Below are 19,730 nucleotides of genomic sequence, written 5' to 3'. Positions count from 1 at the left end.
CATTAAGGCATTGACTTGTCTGAACTGGTTAGAGCTTTGAACGGTGACACTGGAGGAAACGTGTTCCCTCCAGGTCTTCCTGCCCCGGAGGACGACCAGAAGCCCCCTGCTCAGAGCGCTAAAGCGTGACTAGGGAATGCCGTCCTTCCTCTGGCAGCACTGCGAGGGCGGCACGCTCCAGTCGTACACGTAGGACAGGCGCAGCTTCACCTCCTCTTTGCAGAGCCGGCCGTCCCGCTGCAGCGTCTGGTGCTTCTCCAACATGTCCTCCAGGCTCTGCTTGTGCGTCACCAAGTATTTGTTGTTGCAACCGCGCGATTTATACTCCGTGTCGAAGCGCGGGTCGTGCGTCCGCCGGACGTCCACCGGCGCCAGCCAGGCGCCCAGAGACACGTCCTCGCTCTGCCACGTCTTGAAGTAGCCGGCGTTCAGGCGCACGTAGCGCACCAGGTCGGCCGACAGGACGTAGCCGCCGCCCAGCGCGTAGGGCAGGTAGTAGTCGCACAGCTCCCAGGAGCTTTCCCGCCACTTCCCGGCCGTCTTCACGCGGCCTCTCCCCGAGAAGAAGCCCCAGTACAGCAGCGCGGGCTCTTTGCCCTTCAGCTCGTCCTTCAGGAGCTCCAGGCGAGCGAACGTGTCGTCGTCCGCCTTCAGCACGAACTTGAAGTCCACGTTCTGGTCCAGCCAGGAGTACATGTGCAGCAGCTTGAGCGTCAGGTTCTCGTAGGAGTCCCGCAGGTCGGGCAGCAGGAGCAGGTCCTTGTGCCGCCCTTGCTCCGTGTCCAGGTTCTGCTGGTCCTCGCCGGAGAGCCCCTGAGTTCCCACCACGAACATGGCCAGGACGTCAGAGTCGCGCTTGGCCAGCCAGGTGCTGCGGATGATGCTCCTGCGCTCCGTGTACTTGGGCCCGGTCGTGACCAGGACCACCAGGAACGCCGACAGGTCTTTGGACGTGGAGGCGGGGTTCTGCTGCTCCGGACGGGACTGCAGCGCACTGGCTCGGGGGGCGAGGCCCGGAGGATCCTGGTGGCCTTGTTTCAGGGTTTCTGAGGTGCATTTAGCCAAGAAGACCAGGACCACAGCGAAGCTGCACACGGTGCCGATGACCAGGGCCGTCTTGTGGCGGCACACTAACCGGAACAGATTCATGGTGCCGGATCTAGGGAGAAAAACCACAAAGATTGGGAGATTATCAAATTAATAACCTTTTGAAAACAAACCTATGTTCAGGCCTCTGCTCGATAATGTCATACACATCTACAGAAGGTGCATCTCTGCAACCACCAGGGCTGTTTGAATAATGTGGTGTTATAATGAGAGTATAATGTGAGTTGTGTGTTCAGATGTGTAAATATCAGTCTATATGTTACTGTTATGAGTAAATGAAGAAGTGAATTATACCGTTTTCAATTTGCAGTTTGCAATATCTGCCCTAAAGTATTGCTATAACAACTGTATAATTCAGTTTTCAATCAAACATTTTTGCTCAATCACATGCTGTATGCAGCATTAACCAGAACACATGCTTTATGTAGCATTAACCAGAACACATGCTTTATGTAGCATTAACCAGAACACATGCTTTCTGCAGCATTAACCAGAACACATGCTTTATGTAGCATTAACCAGAACACATGCTTTCTGCAGCATTAACCAGAACACATGCTTTATGTAGCATTAACCAGAACACATGCTTTATGTAGCATTAACCAGACCACATGCTTTCTGCAGCATTAACCAGACCATGTGCTTTCTGCAGCATTAACCAGACCACATGCTTTATGTAGCATTAACCAGAACACATGCTTTATGTAGCATTAACCAGAACACATGCTTTCTGCAGCATTAACCAGACCATGTGCTTTCTGCAGCATTAACCAGACCACATGCTTTATGTAGCATTAACCAGACCACATGCTTCCTGCAGCATTAACCAGACCATGTGCTTTCTGCAGCATTAACCAGACCACATGCTTCCTGCAGCATTAACCAGAACACATGCTTTCTGCAGCATTAACCAGACCACATGCTTCCTGCAGCATCAACCAGACCACATGCTTTATGTAGCATTAACCAGAACACATGCTTTATGTAGCATTAACCAGACCACATGCTTCCTGCAGCATTAACCAGAACACATGCTTTATGTAGCATTAACCAGAACACATGCTTTATGTAGCATTAACCAGACCACATGCTTCCTGCAGCATTAACCAGAACACATGCTTTATGTAGCATTAACCAGACCACATGCTTCCTGCAGCATCAACCAGAACACATGCTTTATGTAGCATTAACCAGAACACATGCTTTATGTAGCATTAACCAGAACACATGCTTCCTGCAGCATTAACCAGAACACATGCTTTATGTAGCATTAACCAGACCACATGCTTCCTGCAGCATTAACCAGAACACATGCTTTATGTAGAATTAACCAGAACACATGCTTTATGTAGCATTAACCAGAACACATGCTTCCTGCAGCATTAACCAGAACACATGCTTTATGTAGCATTAACCAGAACACATGCTTTATGTAGCATTAACCAGAACACATGCTTTATGTAGCATTAACCAGAACACATGCTTCCTGCAGCATTAACCAGAACACATGCTTTATGTAGCATTAACCAGAACACATGCTTTATGTAGCATTAACCAGAACACATGCTTTATGTAGCATTAACCAGAACATATGCTTTATGTAGCATTAACCAGAACACATGCTTCCTGCAGCATTAACCAGAACACATGCTTTATGTAGCATTAACCAGACCACATGCTTCCTGCAGCATTAACCAGAACACATGCTTTATGCAGCATTAACCAGAACACATGCTTTATGTAGCATTAACCAGAACACATGCTTTATGTAGCATTAACCAGAACACATGCTTTATGTAGCATTAACCAGAACACATGCTTTATGTAGCATTAACCAGAACACATGCTTTATGTAGCATTAACCAGAACACATGCTTTATGTAGCATTAACCAGAACACATGCTTTATGTAGCATTAACCAGAACACATGCTTTATGTAGCATTAACCAGAACACATGCTTCCTGCAGCATTAACCAGAACACATGCTTTATGTAGCATTAACCAGAACACATGCTTTATGTAGCATTAACCAGAACACATGCTTCATGTAGCATTAACCAGAACACATGCTTTATGTAGCATTAACCAGAACACATGCTTCCTGCAGCATTAACCAGAACACATGCTTCCTGCAGCATTAACCAGAACACATGCTTTATGTAGCATTAACCAGAACACATGCTTTATGTAGCATTAACCAGAACACATGCTTTATGTAGCATTAACCGGACACAGGGCTGAATATGTGCAACGTAAACAAACCAGCGTTTGTAGCAGAAAAGATGGCGAGCTGGTTGACCCGTGCGTAACGTCACGTGCCGCAGCGGAGGGTGTGTGTTCGTTACCTGGGCGCGTGAGAGGGTCGTGTCCCGGGGCGCTGCGGCCGGAGCGCACGTGACGTGGACAGGGCACAACACGCAGGTTAGCTCGCGTAGACAGGTGTCCCTGCGTTCATCTTCTTCTGTGGAAACCAGCAGCTCTGTGTGGAGGGACGAAGCGGAAGCGGAAGTAGATTAAAATAAATAAATAAAAACTCCGATTTTTTTGTGCTTTCTTTCTTTCTTTCTAATACTTATTATTATTAGAACATATAACCTACACAATAGGAAATTAACTGATTTTGCCGAGAGCTGTCATGAAATAACAATGACATACAACGGTATTAATTACACTTCCCGTTAAGTATACAATAAATAATGGAGCAGTGAAAATCGTTTATTAGTTAAATATGGCATGTGAAATAATATATCTAATATATTATATTGTTTTATAAAGGATAATGAAATGGAGGGTAGCAGTTTATGGACAGCTGCTGACTGGCACATGCGCGTTATCTCCAGTGTCTCGCGTTGAAGAGACCGGACGTTGCTTATTGACCTTCAAAATAAAAGCAGCCTATACTACTCATACTGTTATTTTTTTATTTTATTTTTTTATTTATCTTATTATTCATGCTGTCATTCATCTAGCTCATTGCACTAGTTTACTGCTTCTTTGCTCTTCTCGTTAGATGCTAAAACTGCATGTCGTTGTCTCAGTGCTGGTACTCTGACTGATTAATCACTGTACATGTTTATGTTTATCTACACTTCACATATTACAAACATAACTTGCACTCCCCTATTGTTTGTTATTGTTTGTTTATTTACACCTCACACACTTCATATACACATACATACATACTTGCACTTTTGGACTTCTACTGTTTACGTTTAAGTTTAATTTAATTCCTAAATTAATACTCTGTTCTTTTCTTTCATCCCAGCTATTTTTATTTTATTTTATGAGTATTATTATTGTATATATCTTTAATCCCTGCTGTTTTGATATCTTATTTTCTGTCTGTAAATTGCTGCTACTCGACACCAAATTTCCCTTTAGGGATAAATAAAGTATATATTCATTCATTCAAAGACAATAAAGTTAAATCTGAAGGGGCCTTTATTTTGAAAGTCTTAATCGGAAAGCTGCTGCTCCATTGCGGTCATGACGCGCAGGGAGCCGATGGCCTCGTCGTAGTGGAGCAGCGGTATGTCGCCCGTGTGTCCCCTCTCCTTCGAGCAGAGCGCGTAACCGTGAGCCTCACAGCCCGTCCGGATCAGAACCGCCGCGTGAGCCCGTCCCGCGCGGCGCGAGCGCGGCCCCGCGATGGCGGCCGGGACGTGTCCCCTCCGGCTCGCCATCTTCCTGCTCAGCGTGCAGCTGGCCGCAGCGGCTCCGGAACACGACCCCTACAGGATCCTGGGCGTCGGCCGGAGTGCGAGCCAAGCAGAGGTGAAGAAGGCGTACAAGAGCCTGGCCAAGGAGTGGTGAGTGTCACTGAGAGCACGCGCACAGGTGAGCCCGCGCACAGGTGAGCGCGCACGAGCCGCCACTGACCACGCTGTCCCTGTGGCTCCTCTAGGCACCCGGACAAGAACAAGGACCCGAAGGCTGAGGACATGTTCATCAAGGTGTCCAAGTCCTACGAGGTGATGCACCAACACCCACACCTGTGCAGCGTGAACACCTGCAGGAGCAGTTATTATGTCTGCATGCACACCACTTCACTACCAGCACTGGTTCTAGTCCTATGCTTAATACTAGTTATTGTTTCTACACACCACTTCACTACCAGCACTGGTTCTAGTGTCATGCATAATACTTGTTATTGTTTATTTTACTATATCTCTTGTTTGCACGTTACACTGTGCTGCTGAACAGCCTCATTTCCCTGCTGCAGGACTAATGAAGGATTATCTTAACATGTCATGTGCAGGACTCCATTTAATACTGGATCCAGCTGACAGCCAGTATGTCTCTATGAGGCTCTAGTCCGTTCCACTTCCTGTCATGTGCTCCTTCTGCAGGTGACATAACATGAATAACAGTCTCTATGAGGCTCTAGTCTGAATAACAGTCTCTATGAGGTGATATAACATGAATAACAGTCTATATGAGGCTCTAGTCTGAATAACAGTCTATATGAGGTGATATAACATGAATAACAGTCTATATGAGGTGATATAACATGAATAACATTCTATATGAGGCTCTAGTCTGAATAACAGTCTATATGAGGTGATGTAACATGAATAACAGTCTATATGAGGTAATATAACATGAATAACAGTCTATATGAGGTAATATAACATGAATAACAGTCTATATGAGGTAATATAACATGAATAACAGTCTATATGAGGTGATATAACATGAATAACAGTCTATATGAGGTGATATGACATGAATAACAATCTATATGAGGTAATATAACATGAATAACAGTCTATATGAGGTGATATAACATGAATAACAGTCTATATGAGGTAATATAACATGAATAACAGTCTATATGAGGTGATATAACATGAATAACAGTCTCTATGAGGTGATATAACATGAATAACAGTCTCTATGAGGCTCTAGTCTGAATAACAGTCTATATGAGGTAATATAACATGAATAACAGTCTATATGAGGTGATATAACATGAATAACAGTCTATATGAGGTAATATAACATGAACAACAGTCTATATGAGGTGATATAACATGAATAACAGTCTATATGAGGTAAAATAACATGAATAACAGTCTATATGAGGTGATATAACATGAATAACAGTCTCTATGAGGTGATATAACATGAATAACAGTCTCTATGAGGCTCTAGTCTGAATAACAGTCTATATGAGGTAATATAACATGAATAACAGTCTATATGAGGTGATATAACATGAATAACAGTCTATATGAGGTAATATAACATGAACAACAGTCTATATGAGGTGATATAACATGAATAACAGTCTATATGAGGTAGTATAACATGAATAACAGTCTATATGAGGTGATATAACATGAATAACAGTCTATATGAGGTAATATAACATGAATAACAGTCTATATGAGGTGATATAACATGAATAACAGTCTCTATGAGGTGATATAACATGAATAACAGTCTCTATGAGGCTCTAGTCTGAATAACAGTCTATATGAGGTGATATAACATGAATAACAGTCTATATGAGGTAATATAACATGAATAACAGTCTATATGAGGTGATATAACATGAATAACAGTCTATATGAGGTGATATAACATGAATAACAGTCTCTATGAGGTGATATAACATGAATAACAGTCTCTATGAGGCTCTAGTCTGAATAACAGTCTATATGAGGTAATATAACATGAATAACAGTCTATATGAGGTAATATAACATGAATAACAGTCTATATGAGGTAATATAACATGAATAACAGTCTATATGAGGTAATATAACATGAATAACAGTCTATATGAGGTGATATAACGTGAATAACAGTCTATATGAGGTAATATAACATGAATAACAGTCTATATGAGGTGATATAACATGAATAACAGTCTATATGAGGTAATATAACATGAATAACAGTCTATATGAGGTGATATAACATGAATAACAGTCTCTATGAGGTGATATAACATGAATAACAGTCTCTATGAGGCTCTAGTCTGAATAACAGTCTATATGAGGTAATATAACATGAATAACAGTCTATATGAGGTGATATAACATGAATAACAGTCTATATGAGGTAATATAACATGAACAACAGTCTATATGAGGTGATATAACATGAATAACAGTCTATATGAGGTAATATAACATGAATAACAGTCTATATGAGGTGATATAACATGAATAACAGTCTCTATGAGGTGATATAACATGAATAACAGTCTCTATGAGGCTCTAGTCTGAATAACAGTCTATATGAGGTAATATAACATGAATAACAGTCTATATGAGGTGATATAACATGAATAACAGTCTATATGAGGTAATATAACATGAACAACAGTCTATATGAGGTGATATAACATGAATAACAGTCTATATGAGGTAGTATAACATGAATAACAGTCTATATGAGGTGATATAACATGAATAACAGTCTATATGAGGTAATATAACATGAATAACAGTCTATATGAGGTGATATAACATGAATAACAGTCTCTATGAGGTGATATAACATGAATAACAGTCTCTATGAGGCTCTAGTCTGAATAACAGTCTCTATGAGGCTCTAGTCTGAATAACAGTCTATATGAGGTGATATAACATGAATAACAGTCTATATGAGGTAATATAACATGAATAACAGTCTATATGAGGTGATATAACATGAATAACAGTCTCTATGAGGCTCTAGTCTGAATAACAGTCTATATGAGGTAATATAACATGAATAACAGTCTATATGAGGTGATATAACATGAATAACAGTCTATATGAGGTAATATAACATGAATAACAGTCTATATGAGGTGATATAACATGAATAACAGTCTATATGAGGTAGTATAACATGAATAACAGTCTATATGAGGTAATATAACATGAATAACAGTCTATATGAGGTGATATAACATGAATAACAGTCTCTATGAGGTGATATAACATGAATAACAGTCTCTATGAGGCTCTAGTCTGAATAACAGTCTCTATGAGGTGATGTAACATGAATAACAGTCTATATGACGTAATATAACATGAATAACAGTCTATATGAGGTAATATAACATGAATAACAGTCTATATGAGGTGATATAACATGAATAACAGTCTATATGAGGTAATATAACATGAATAACAGTCTATATGAGGTGATATAACATGAATAACAGTCTATATGAGGTAATATAACATGAATAACAGTCTATATGAGGTGATATAACATGAATAACAGTCTATATGAGGTGATATAACATGAATAACAGTCTATATGAGGTAATATAACATGAATAACAGTCTATATGAGGTAATATAACATGAATAACAGTCTATATGAGGTGATATAACATGAATAACAGTCTATATGAGGTGATATGACATGAATAACAATCTATATGAGGTAATATAACATGAATAACAGTCTATATGAGGTGATATAACATGAATAACAGTCTATATGAGGTAATATAACATGAATAACAGTCTATATGAGGTGATATAACATGAATAACAGTCTCTATGAGGTGATATAACATGAATAACAGTCTCTATGAGGCTCTAGTCTGAATAACAGTCTATATGAGGTAATATAACATGAATAACAGTCTCTATGAGGTGATGTAACATGAATAACAGTCTATATGAGGTAATATAACATGAATAACAGTCTATATGAGGTAATATAACATGAATAACAGTCTATATGAGGTGATATAACATGAATAACAGTCTATATGAGGTGATATAACATGAATAACAGTCTATATGAGGTGATATAACATGAATAACAGTCTATATGAGGTGATATAACATGAATAACAGTCTATATGAGGTAATATAACATGAATAACAGTCTATATGAGGTAATATAACATGAATAACAGTCTATATGAGGTGATATAACATGAATAACAGTCTATATGAGGTGATATAACATGAATAACAGTCTATATGAGGTAATATAACATGAATAACAGTCTATATGAGGTGATATAACATGAATAACAGTCTATATGAGGTGATATAACATGAATAACAGTCTTCATGATAACAGTCCTCTCACTGGTATCTTTCATGTCCTCTCGCACTCAGATTCTGTCCAATGAGGAGCGGCGGTCTAACTTCGACCGCTATGGGCAGATGGAGGAGAACCAGCCCTCAGGCCAGAACCAGCAGCAAGGTTTCCGAGGCTTCCACAACAGCTTTTACTTTGACGAGTCTTTCTTCCATTTCCCCAGGTACAGGCTCACACTGTCCTATTGAGCCGTTGCCTTCAGTGAGGCCATCCTTACCCCTCTCCTGTTGTACATGCGTGCTATTGGTCAACTCAACTCAAGGCCTGAAGGAGAGCAACAGACAGGCCTGAAGGAGAGCAACAGGCAGACAGACCTGAAGGAGAGCAACAGACAGGCAGACCTGAAGGAGAGCAACAGACAGGCCTGAAGGAGAGCAACAGGCAGGCCTGAAGGAGAGCAACAGACATACAGGCCTGAAGGAGAGCAACAGACAGACAGACCTGAAGGAGAGCAACAGACAGACAGGCCTGAAGGAGAGCAACAGACAGACAGACCTGAAGGAGAGCAACAGACAGACAGACCTGAAGGAGAGCAACAGACAGACAGGCCTGAAGGAGAGCAACAGACAGACAGACCTGAAGGAGAGCAACAGACAGACAGACCTGAAGGAGAGCAACAGACAGACAGACCTGAAGGAGAGCAACAGACAGACAGACCTGAAGGAGAGCAACAGACAGACAGACCTGAAGGAGAGCAACAGACAGACAGACCTGAAGGAGAGCAACAGACAGGCCTGAAGGAGAGCAACAGACAGGCCTGAAGGAGAGCAACAGACAGACAGGCTTGAAGGAGAGCAACAGACAGACCTGAAGGAGAGCAACAGACAGACCTGAAGGAGAGCAACAGACAGACCTGAAGGAGAGCAACAGACAGGCCTGAAGGAGAGCAACAGACAGACCTGAAGGAGAGCAACAGACAGGCCTGAAGGAGACCAATGTGCTTAGATGTCGGCCAAAAATGTCCTTTTATGTTTTGAGACTTAAAGGAGATAAACCCGTTCCATATCTTGTTAGACTAATAAACTAAAGTAACGTAGGAAGGCTTCATCTCTACGTGTAGAGAGAACACATGAGCTACAGACGTGTTCTCCTGGTTCATGTCAGTGTTCATGTCAGTGTTCATGTCAGTGTTCATGTCAGTACTGGTGCTTTGTGTCAGTACTGGTGCTTTGTGTCAGTACTGGTGCTTTGTGTCAGTACTGGTGCTTTGTGTCAATACTGGTGCTTCATGTCTGTACTGGTGCTTTGTGTCAGTACTGGTGCTTTGTGTCAGTACTGGTGCTTCGTGTCAGTACTGGTGCTTCATGTCTGTACTGGTGCTTCGTGTCTGTACTGGTGCTTTGTGTCAGTACTGGTGCTTTGTGTCAGTACTGGTGCTTTGTGTCAGTACTGGTGCTTCGTGTCAGTACTGGTGCTTTGTGTCAGTACTGGTGCTTTGTGTCAGTACTGGTGCTTTGTGTCAGTACTGGTGCTTCATGTCTGTACTGGTGCTTTGTGTCTGTACTGGTGCTTTGTGTCTGTACTGGTGCTTCGTGTCTGTACTGGTGCTTCGTGTCTGTACTGGTGCTTCGTGTCAGTACTGGTGCTTCGTGTCTGTACTGGTGCTTCGTGTCAGTACTGGTGCTTTGTGTCTGTACTGGTGCTTTGTGTCTGTACTGGTGCTTTGTGTCTGTACTGGTGCTTTGTGTCTGTACTGGTGCTTTGTGTCTGTACTGGTGCTTCGTGTCAGTACTGGTGCTTCGTGTCAGTACTGGTGCTTCGTGTCTGTACTGGTGCTCCGTCTCAAGGCCTCTCTGCCCCCTGCAGGTCCAGGGACTTTGCGGACAGTAAGTACCTGCTGCATCACGCTCAGTTCAACAGCGACGTGCTGCCGGACAGCCACAGGCGGCCGTACCTCATCAAGGTGACCTCTGAGTGGTGCTTCGCCTGCATCCACATCGAGCCGGTGTGGAAGGAGGCGGTGCTGGAGCTGGAGCCGCTGGGTGAGTCTGCCGTCTGCTGGACTCGGGACCAGAGCCGGGCCTGCAGGGTCAAGGGTCAGGGGTCAAGCTTGTATTCACCATTTGTGCTTAGACCAACAGTCCAGACACATTGGAACTACTGTGCAGGCTCTGAGTCAACAGTTTAGGAAATAAAAACTCACAATACAGAAAGAGAAAAAATATAAAAACACTATACATACAGTGGTAATATGTACAAGAAAGGTATTAGATACAGTTTAAAAAGTGTTGATAAACAGTAATGCATAGGCTAGTCCTGAGTGCTGTTCCTGGATTGTGAAAAGAGGGACAAGGAAAGTTAAATGGGAATATTGTACATTTTGAATATTGCACATTTCGAATATTGTACATTTTGAATATTGTACATTTTGAATATTGCACATTTTGAATATTGCACATTTTGAATATTGTACATTTTGAATATTGTACATTTTGAATATTGCACATTTTGAATATTGTACATTTTGAATATTGCACATTTTGAATATTGTACATTTCGAGAGGTGGAGGAAGGCTTCCTAGCTTCAGCTGGGTGTCAGCATGAGGAAAAGTGTAATTCCAAGTGTCCAGATGCTTTACACAGAGCCGGCCATCACATTCATTATGCATGAGGCTTTATTTGTTCTTTCTGGTTCCCGGAACAACGAGGAGAGCCGAGGGAGGAATTCACCTCGGTGGTGTCTGGCTCTGGAGATGAATGTAAAGTTGTTGAGTTAATTCTGCCCATTAGAGTCCAGCTCCAGAGCCCTGAAGACGAGCAGTAACTAGAGGGTTTCCCTCTGAGCCCATCCTGCTTATGCAGCTTCGCTCTGCTAGAGTCATCAGTCAGAACCAGTGGAATCCAGTTTGGATACATTTGTAGCTTTTGCCTTAAAGTAGCATTAATTGGTGTAGCATTCCAGCTGCATTGGATAGCATTAGCATAGCATTAGCATGTACAGGCGTACCTGCATCAGGGGCTCAGTGTGTGGAAGGACTCGCTCACTCTGTTTGCCATCTGGTGCGGCGGGTTTGTCTTCATCCTCTCACATTTCACCCGTTCATATAAAAATAAACAATGTTGAATGAACGTGACCTCTTTAGAGGTTTAACAATCCAGATGAAGCCATCTTTGTCTTTGTGGAGGCACTCACAACTGATGTTTGCATCTTCTATGAATCCTCCATTTAAGTAAACAAAGTGTTTCTGTTCAGAGACTTCAGTGCCTCTGTTTGCTGAAAGAGACGATTCCCTTCAAAGCAGGATTCACATTTGTCGTGTCTATTATTATTATTATTGTTATTGTTATTATTATTATTATTATTATTATTATACTACTCAGTTGAAATATGTGAATGTGAGTCCCTACAGCATCCATTTCCTGAATATTGGTGCATTTTCTGCTGCGTTCACTTTGACTCATTCGAGTGTCTGCGCCCTCAGGTGTGGGCGTCGGCATCGTGGACCTGGGCTACGAGCGGCGCCTGGCCCAGCAGCTGGGGGCGCACCGGGCGCCCGCCATCATCGGGCTGCTGAACGGACGCGTCACCTTCTTCCACCAGGCGGTGGTCCGAGAGCTGCTGAGGCAGTTCATTGAGGACCTGCTGCCCCCGAGGCTGGTGGAGAAGGTAAGCGCCGTTAATATATATATATATATATATATATATATATATATATATATATATATATATATATATATATATATATATATATATATATATATATATATATTTTGTACTGGTAATATACTGTACGTGTCTTCAAAGGGTTATGAGTCTGATCATTGGATTTGTTTTGTTGATTATAGATTTTGTCCGGATTGTATTATATATTGTTTACAAGAGGTAACACTGTTATTTAATAATGTATTTGCTCCTCAGGTCACAGATAACAACTACATGACCTTTCTGGATAGCTGGCGTGTGGAAAATAAACCCAGCGTCCTCTTGTTTGACCAAGTCCCTATTGTTCCTCTCCTCTATAAGGTAAGTGACGGGTTTACACACACACACACACATACATACACAGGTACACACACACACACATACACAGGTACACACACATACACAGGTACACACACACACACACACATACACATACATACACACACACATACACATACATACACACACACATACACAGGTACACACACACACATACACAGGTACACACACATACACAGGTACACACACATACACAGGTACACACACATACACAGGTACACAGGTACACACACACACACACACACAGGTACACACACACACACAGGTACACACACACACAGGTACACACACACACACACAGGTACACAGGTACACACACACATACACAGGTACACACACACACACACAGGTACACACACACACACACAGGTACACAGGTACACACACATACACAGGTACACACACACACAGGTACACAGGTACACACACACACAGGTACACACACACACAGGTACACACACACATACACAGGTACACACACACACACAGGTACACACACACACATACACAGGTACACACACACACACACACACACGCAGGTAGGTACACACACACACACACACAGGTACACACACATACAGGTACACACACACACACAGGTACACACACACACACACACACACACACAGGTACACACACACAGGTAGGTACACACACACACAGGTACACACACATACAGGTACACACACACACAGTTACACACACACACAGGTACACACACACACAGTTACACACACATACAGGTACACACACACAGGTACACACACAGGTACACACACACAGGTCCACACACACAGTGTTGCACTAATTAGACTAAATGGTATAATTTTATATATATGTATATATATATATATATATATATATATATATATATATATATATATATATATATACAAACTGAATGTGCATTGTGGCTCGTTAATCCATTAAAGGGTTTTTATTTATTTGTGCATTTTGTATTTATTTGTGCATAGACCAACAGTCCAGACATGTTGGAACTATTGTGCAGGACTCTGAGTCAACAGATTAGGAAATAAAAACGCACTATAATAATAATAATGAGAAGAAAGAAAAACATATAAGATGTAAAAACACCTTCACAGTGAGAGATGAGACCCTCAGGCTTGATCTCCAGCATCTAGTTCTTATTTTTCTTTTCACTGATGAATTAAAATGTCCTCCTTTGTTACAGAATGATTCTCTTTAAGCATCACAACCAAATATAACTTAATGTCAATACATGTGTTTGATAGACGGACAAAGAATATTTCAGTGAGACTTCAACATTCCTAGTCATAAGGATCTGATGTACAGTTATATGTATGTGCTTTAGTTTAATGTGTTCATGACCCTGACCCTCAGCTGTTTAGTTTAATGTGTTCATGACCCTTGACCCTCAGCTGTTTAGTTTAATGTGTTCATGACCCTTGACCCTCAGCTGACGGCGTTCTCCTTCAGAGACTACGTGCGCTTCGGCTTCGTGGACCAGGGAGACGCTCACAGCCCTCGCCTGCTGCGTGAGTTCAACATCAACACCTACGCTCCCACCATGCTGCTGTTCAAGGAGGCGGCGCAGCCGGTGGACGTCATACAGGTACACCTTTCCACCATCAGCTCCTCATCACAGGTACACACCTTTCCACCATCAGCTCCTCATCACAGGTACACACCTTTACACCATCAGCTCCCCATCACAGGTACACACCTTTACATCACACCATCAGCTCCTCATCACAGGTACACACCTTTCCACCATCAGCTCCTCATCACAGGTACACACCTTTACATCACACCATCAGCTCCCCATCACAGGTACACACCTTTACACCATCAGCTCCTCATCACAGGTACACACCTTTACACCATAAGCTCCTCATCACAGGTACACACCTTTACACCATCAGCTCCTCATCACAGGTACACACCTTTACATCACACCATCAGCTCCTCATCACAGGTACACACCTTTACATCACACCATCAGCTCCCCATCACAGGTACACACCTTTACACCATCAGCTCCTCATCACAGGTACACACCTTTACACCATCAGCTCCTCATCACAGGTACACACCTCTACACTCCCTCAGCCCCCCGCTGTGTCCCTCTCCCGTGTTTCACTGTTGCTTCCTCCTGCTTCAGGCCAGAGGGATGAAGAGACAGATCATGGACGAGTTCGTCTCCAACAACAAGTTCCTGCAGGTTCCCCGGCTGGTGAACCAGCAGCTGTTTGACGAGCTGTGTCCGGTCAAGCAGTTCCACCGGCGCAGGAAGTACGACCTTACTTTTCTTTAGCTGAGGCTTTTCTCCAAGAGACTTACAGTGAGAGCATGAACCTATCAGTGAGCGACATCCAAGAGCTGCTAGGCGCTACTTTCCTTATTCAAGCTGTAGTCGTTTTATAGTTGTTTCATGAGCCCTTAGTTTAGTTCATGTGAAGCTGAGCGTCTCTGTATTGTTGGAGAGGAGAGAAAAATACCTTCAGTCGCATTTGACCGTTAACATCATGAGACAACTGTAGGAAGTGGAAATCCACACAGAATAGTCACACAGCTGCAGCCGCTGAATAACCCAGAGTGGGTTTATATGCAGGGTTCTCACGTCATGGAGAACTTGAAAGAGTCACGGACGTTTAAAATGGTTATTTCCAGGTCTGGAAAAGTCCTTGAAAAAATAAACTCCCAAAGTTTAGTAAAAGTCTTGTAAATGTGTTATATTCATGTGTTCATGAGTTTGAAATAATAAATATGCTTTAAAAGAAAGACTCAAAACATAAGCAGACATACATACAGGCATCTATATAAATGTTTATTCTTTTAATCAAACTATTGTCTCATTCATTTGAGTCATTTAAGGTTTACTGTATGCTTTGTGTTCTCATTGTTAGTTTAAATACTACATTTACTCACTTTTTACTGTTTACACTCAGACTTCACTAAATGCTTGCTAACCGTGGGCGTGGCCTGCAGGTACTGCGTGCTGCTGATCACCGGCGAGGACCCGGTCTTCCTCCCGGGCAACAAGGCCTTCCTGGACTTTGCGTCGGCGAACAGGAAAGACGTGCTGCGGTTCGCGTACGTCTACCAGCGGCAGCAGCAGCCGCTCTGCCAGGCGCTGCTGCTGCACCAGGCCGCCGCCTCGCCGCAGGTCAGACGCCACGAGCATCAGAGCGCGAGGGTGCACACGTTGGTAATCTGACACGTGTCACATTACCAATGTGTGCACCCTCGCGCTCGGCCTCTCCTCCTCTGATAGGTGGTGATTCTTGAGAGGCGGAGCCACGCCGGCAAGGTGACGTACCGCTCGGTGAGCGGCGGCTGGAACGGCAGCGAGGAGGACAAGCACCGCCTCCACGAGCAGCTGGAGCTGCTGCAGAAAGACCCCACCTACCTGAGCTCTGACGCCACGCTGCCGGACCTCAACAACGAGATGGCGCCCGTAAGACTCCTCCCCCTTTCCTTCACACCCAGCGGGCCGAGGCTCTCGGGACGTCTGAGTGATCTCATTGTGTTCGGTTTGACTTTCACCCCCAGATGTTTCTCATTCAGTGGATGAATGCCGCCTACGACTACGTGGTTCAGATATACGATGACCTCCTCTACTCAAACTGGTAAGGCGACGCTCCCAGAGCGGCGCTGAGTCATGCTCTCATCCTGATGTCGTCCTGATGGAAGCTTTAGTGCTGTGAGGAGTTGGAGGTTGAAGGGAGAGTGTTTGATGGTTTCTGTCCTCCAGGAGGGAGATGATGCCCATCCTGTCGCTGATCTTCTCCGCTCTCTTCATTCTGTTCGGCACCGTCATCATTCAAGCCTTCAGGTGAGTTTTATTACGCAATAGAATAATTTCATTGAAACGTCTTCATGATACTGACTGGACCTCCAATAGAAATGATGTTATAATGAGTCCATACTGTCCTCTTCTGGGGCTTCGTAGCGAGCCGGGTGAGAGCACACCCCGGAAACCAAAGCCGAAGGAGCAACCAGCGACTGAGGAAGACGCCTCCAGCAGAGCCGGGACCTCAAGGTGACGAGAAGATGATGTCAACCAAAACCACAAGGAAGCTCAGAGCTGGTGCCACGCACTGCTTTTCCATCTAGAATGAAAGAAGTAGAGGCAGGTTCCCAAACATGTAAACTCTGTTACGGCTCTGTCTCTTAGCTTTAGCTTCTTTAACTTGTTCTGCTTTTAAAGAGATGTGTCATCTCAATGGGACTCCTGGGTAAATAAAGGTTTAAGTAAATACATAAAATTCATCATGAAACATAAAAGCACATCTTCTGCCATGAAGCGTCTGCTGAAGGAACTACTGTAACTACCATGTACCGAATGAGGGACATGACCATCTAAGAGTCTCCTCCTCCCTCCCTCTCCTCCTCCCTCTGTCTCCTCCTCCCTCCCTCTCCTCCTCCCTCTGTCTCCTCTCCTCCCTCTGTCTCCTCCTCCCTCTGTCTCCTCTCCTCCCTCTGTCTCCTCTCCTCCCTCCCTCTCCTCTCCTCCCTCTGTCTCCTCCTCCCTCTGTCTCCTCTCCTCCCTCTGTCTCCTCTCCTCCCTCCCTCTCCTCTCCTCCCTCTGTCTCCTCCTCCCTCCCTCTGTCTCCTCCTCCCTCTGTCTCCTCTCCTCCCTCCCTCTCCTCCTCCCTCTGTCTCCTCTCCTCCCTCCCTCTCCTCTCCTCCCTCTGTCTCCTCTCCTCCCTCCCTCTCCTCTCCTCCCTCTGTCTCCTCTTCCCTCCCTCTCCTCCTCCCTCCGTCTCCTCTCCTCCCTCCCTCTCCTCCTCCCTCTGTCTCCTCTCCTCCCTCCCTCTCCTCCTCCCTCCGTCTCCTCTTCCCTCTGTCTCCTCTCCTCCCTCCCTCTCCTCCTCCCTCTGTCTCCTCTTCCCTCCCTCTCCTCCTCCCTCTGTCTCCTCTCCTCCCTCTGTCTCCTCTTCCCTCCCTCTCCTCCTCCCTCTGTCTCCTCTTCCCTCCCTCTCCTCCTCCCTCTGTCTCCTCTCCTCCCTCCGTCTCCTCTCCTCCCTCCGTCTCCTCTCCTCCCTCCGTCTCCTCTCCTCCCTCTGTCTCCTCTCCTCCCTCTGTCTCCTCTCCTCCCTCTGTCTCCTCTCCTCCCTCTGTCTCCTCTCCTCCCTCCGTCTCCTCTCCTCCCTCTGTCTCCTCTCCTCCCTCTGTCTCCTCTCCTCCCTTTGTCTCCTCCTCCCTCCCTCTCCTCTTCCCTCCGTCTCCTCTCCTCCCTCCCTCTCCTCCTCCCTCCCTCCCTCTCCTCCTCCCTCTGTCTCCTCCTCCCTCCCTCTCCTCCTCCCTCCCTCTCCTCTTCCCTCCGTCTCCTCTCCTCCCTCCCTCTCCTCCTCCCTCCCTCTCTCCTCCCTCCCTCCCTCTCCTCCTCCCTCTGTCTCCTCTCCTCCCTCCCTCTCCTCCTCCCTCCCTCCCTCTCCTCCTCCCTCTGTCTCCTCTCCTCCCTCCCTCTCCTCCTCCCTCCCTCCCTCTCCTCCTCCCTCTGTCTCCTCTCCTCCCTCCCTCTCTCCTCCCTCCCTCCCTCTCCTCCTCCCTCTGTCTCCTCTCCTCCCTCTCCTCCTCCCTCCCTCCCTCTCCTCCTCCCTCTGTCTCCTCTCCTCCCTCCCTCTCCTCCTCCCTCCCTCCCTCTCCTCCTCCCTCTGTCTCCTCTCCTCCCTCCCTCTCCTCCTCCCTCCCTCTCCTCCTCTCCTCCCCCTGCAGCCGTCCCCCTAAGAAGGACTTTGTGGAGGTGACGGAGCTGACGGACATCACCTACATCAGTAACCTGGTGAAGCTGCGTCCCGGACACATCAACGTGGTTCTGGTGCTGAGCAGCGCCTCCAAGAACGCTCTGCTCAGGAAGTTCGCCAAGGAGGTGTTTTCTTTCTCTGGGTGAGTCTCAGCTGCTGTGTGTGTGTGTGTGTGTGTGTGTGTGTGTGTGTGTGTGTGTGTGTGTGTGTGTGTGTGTGTGTGTGTGTGTGTGTGTGTGTGTGTGTGTGTGAGAGAGAGTTTCTGGTTTAATAACAGGACTACTGCACAGTGTCATGTGACCCGTTTGCTCTCCTCCGTCTGACGGGTTTCCTCTGCTTCATTCTCTGCAGGACTCAGACGCTCCACTTCTCCTTCCTCAACGGCGATAAGCATCGCCACTGGATGCCGTCGCTGCTTCACTCCACCTCCGACGCGCTGCCCAGCGAGGGCCAGTCGGACGAGGAGGACGAGGCCCCCGACTACGCGGGCCACGTGCTGGCCCTCAACGGCCACCGCAAGTACTTCTGCCTCTTCAGACCCGTCTTCACGGGGGACGACCCCAGCGAGTCCTCCTCCGAGGCCTCGTCCTCCGGCGACGGCAGGAGGAAGTCCCGGTCCCGGTCCCGGTCCAGGTCCAGCTCCCACTCCCGGTCCAGGTCCCACTCCAGGGAGGAGGGGCCGGGGCCCAAGAGGGGCTCCAGCAGGGCCACCAGCATCGAGGTCCACCACAAGCTGGACCGGCTGGGCCTGTGGATGGAGCGGCTCATGGAAGGGACCCTGCCCAGGCTGCAGGTCCCGGCGTGGCCCTCCCTCAGCGCCACGCAGAGCTGAGGGCCTCGG

At 45.4% G+C, this 19,730-nt stretch overlaps 2 protein-coding genes across 2 annotated transcripts; one reads left to right on the top strand and one right to left on the bottom strand.

Moving 5' to 3' along the window:
* Positions 1-110: 110 nt before the first annotated feature.
* Positions 111-1,149, bottom strand: b3galt6 (UDP-Gal:betaGal beta 1,3-galactosyltransferase polypeptide 6; the record flags this gene model as incomplete). The annotated part of the gene is made up of 1 exon (XM_079218627.1): positions 111-1,149. The coding sequence occupies one exon, from the start codon at positions 1,147-1,149 to the stop codon at positions 130-132; it is 1,020 nt and encodes a 339-aa protein (XP_079074753.1). The 3' UTR covers positions 111-129.
* A 3,570-nt stretch (positions 1,150-4,719) lies between these two features.
* Positions 4,720-19,728, top strand: dnajc16l (DnaJ (Hsp40) homolog, subfamily C, member 16 like). Its single transcript, XM_079218371.1, has 15 exons — positions 4,720-4,917; positions 5,013-5,079; positions 9,193-9,338; positions 10,982-11,157; positions 12,598-12,782; positions 13,035-13,139; positions 14,596-14,751; positions 15,301-15,431; positions 16,128-16,305; positions 16,414-16,596; positions 16,692-16,768; positions 16,894-16,974; positions 17,092-17,181; positions 18,861-19,031; positions 19,241-19,728. The coding sequence occupies exons 1-15, from the start codon at positions 4,757-4,759 to the stop codon at positions 19,719-19,721; spliced, it is 2,388 nt and encodes a 795-aa protein (XP_079074497.1). The 5' UTR covers positions 4,720-4,756; the 3' UTR covers positions 19,722-19,728.
* The last annotated feature ends 2 nt before the right edge of the window (positions 19,729-19,730 follow it).

This window comes from Taurulus bubalis, assembly GCF_910589615.1.
Source record: "Taurulus bubalis genome assembly, chromosome: 5".
In the NCBI taxonomy this organism is placed as follows: Eukaryota; Metazoa; Chordata; class Actinopteri; order Perciformes; family Cottidae; genus Taurulus; species Taurulus bubalis.
The sequence above is the reverse complement of the archived record's forward strand: the minus strand, read 5'-3'. Positions and strand labels throughout refer to the sequence as shown.

Bases quoted from the DNA above. Each gene is read 5' to 3' on its own strand.
- dnajc16l (XM_079218371.1), top strand. From the start codon at position 4,757: ATGGCGGCCGGGACGTGTCCCCTCCGGCTCGCCATCTTCCTGCTCAGC. The intron at 16,597-16,691 runs GTAAGACTCCTC...TTTCACCCCCAG, and splicing joins TCAACAACGAGATGGCGCCC to ATGTTTCTCATTCAGTGGAT. The intron at 19,032-19,240 runs GTGAGTCTCAGC...CATTCTCTGCAG, and splicing joins GAGGTGTTTTCTTTCTCTGG to GACTCAGACGCTCCACTTCT.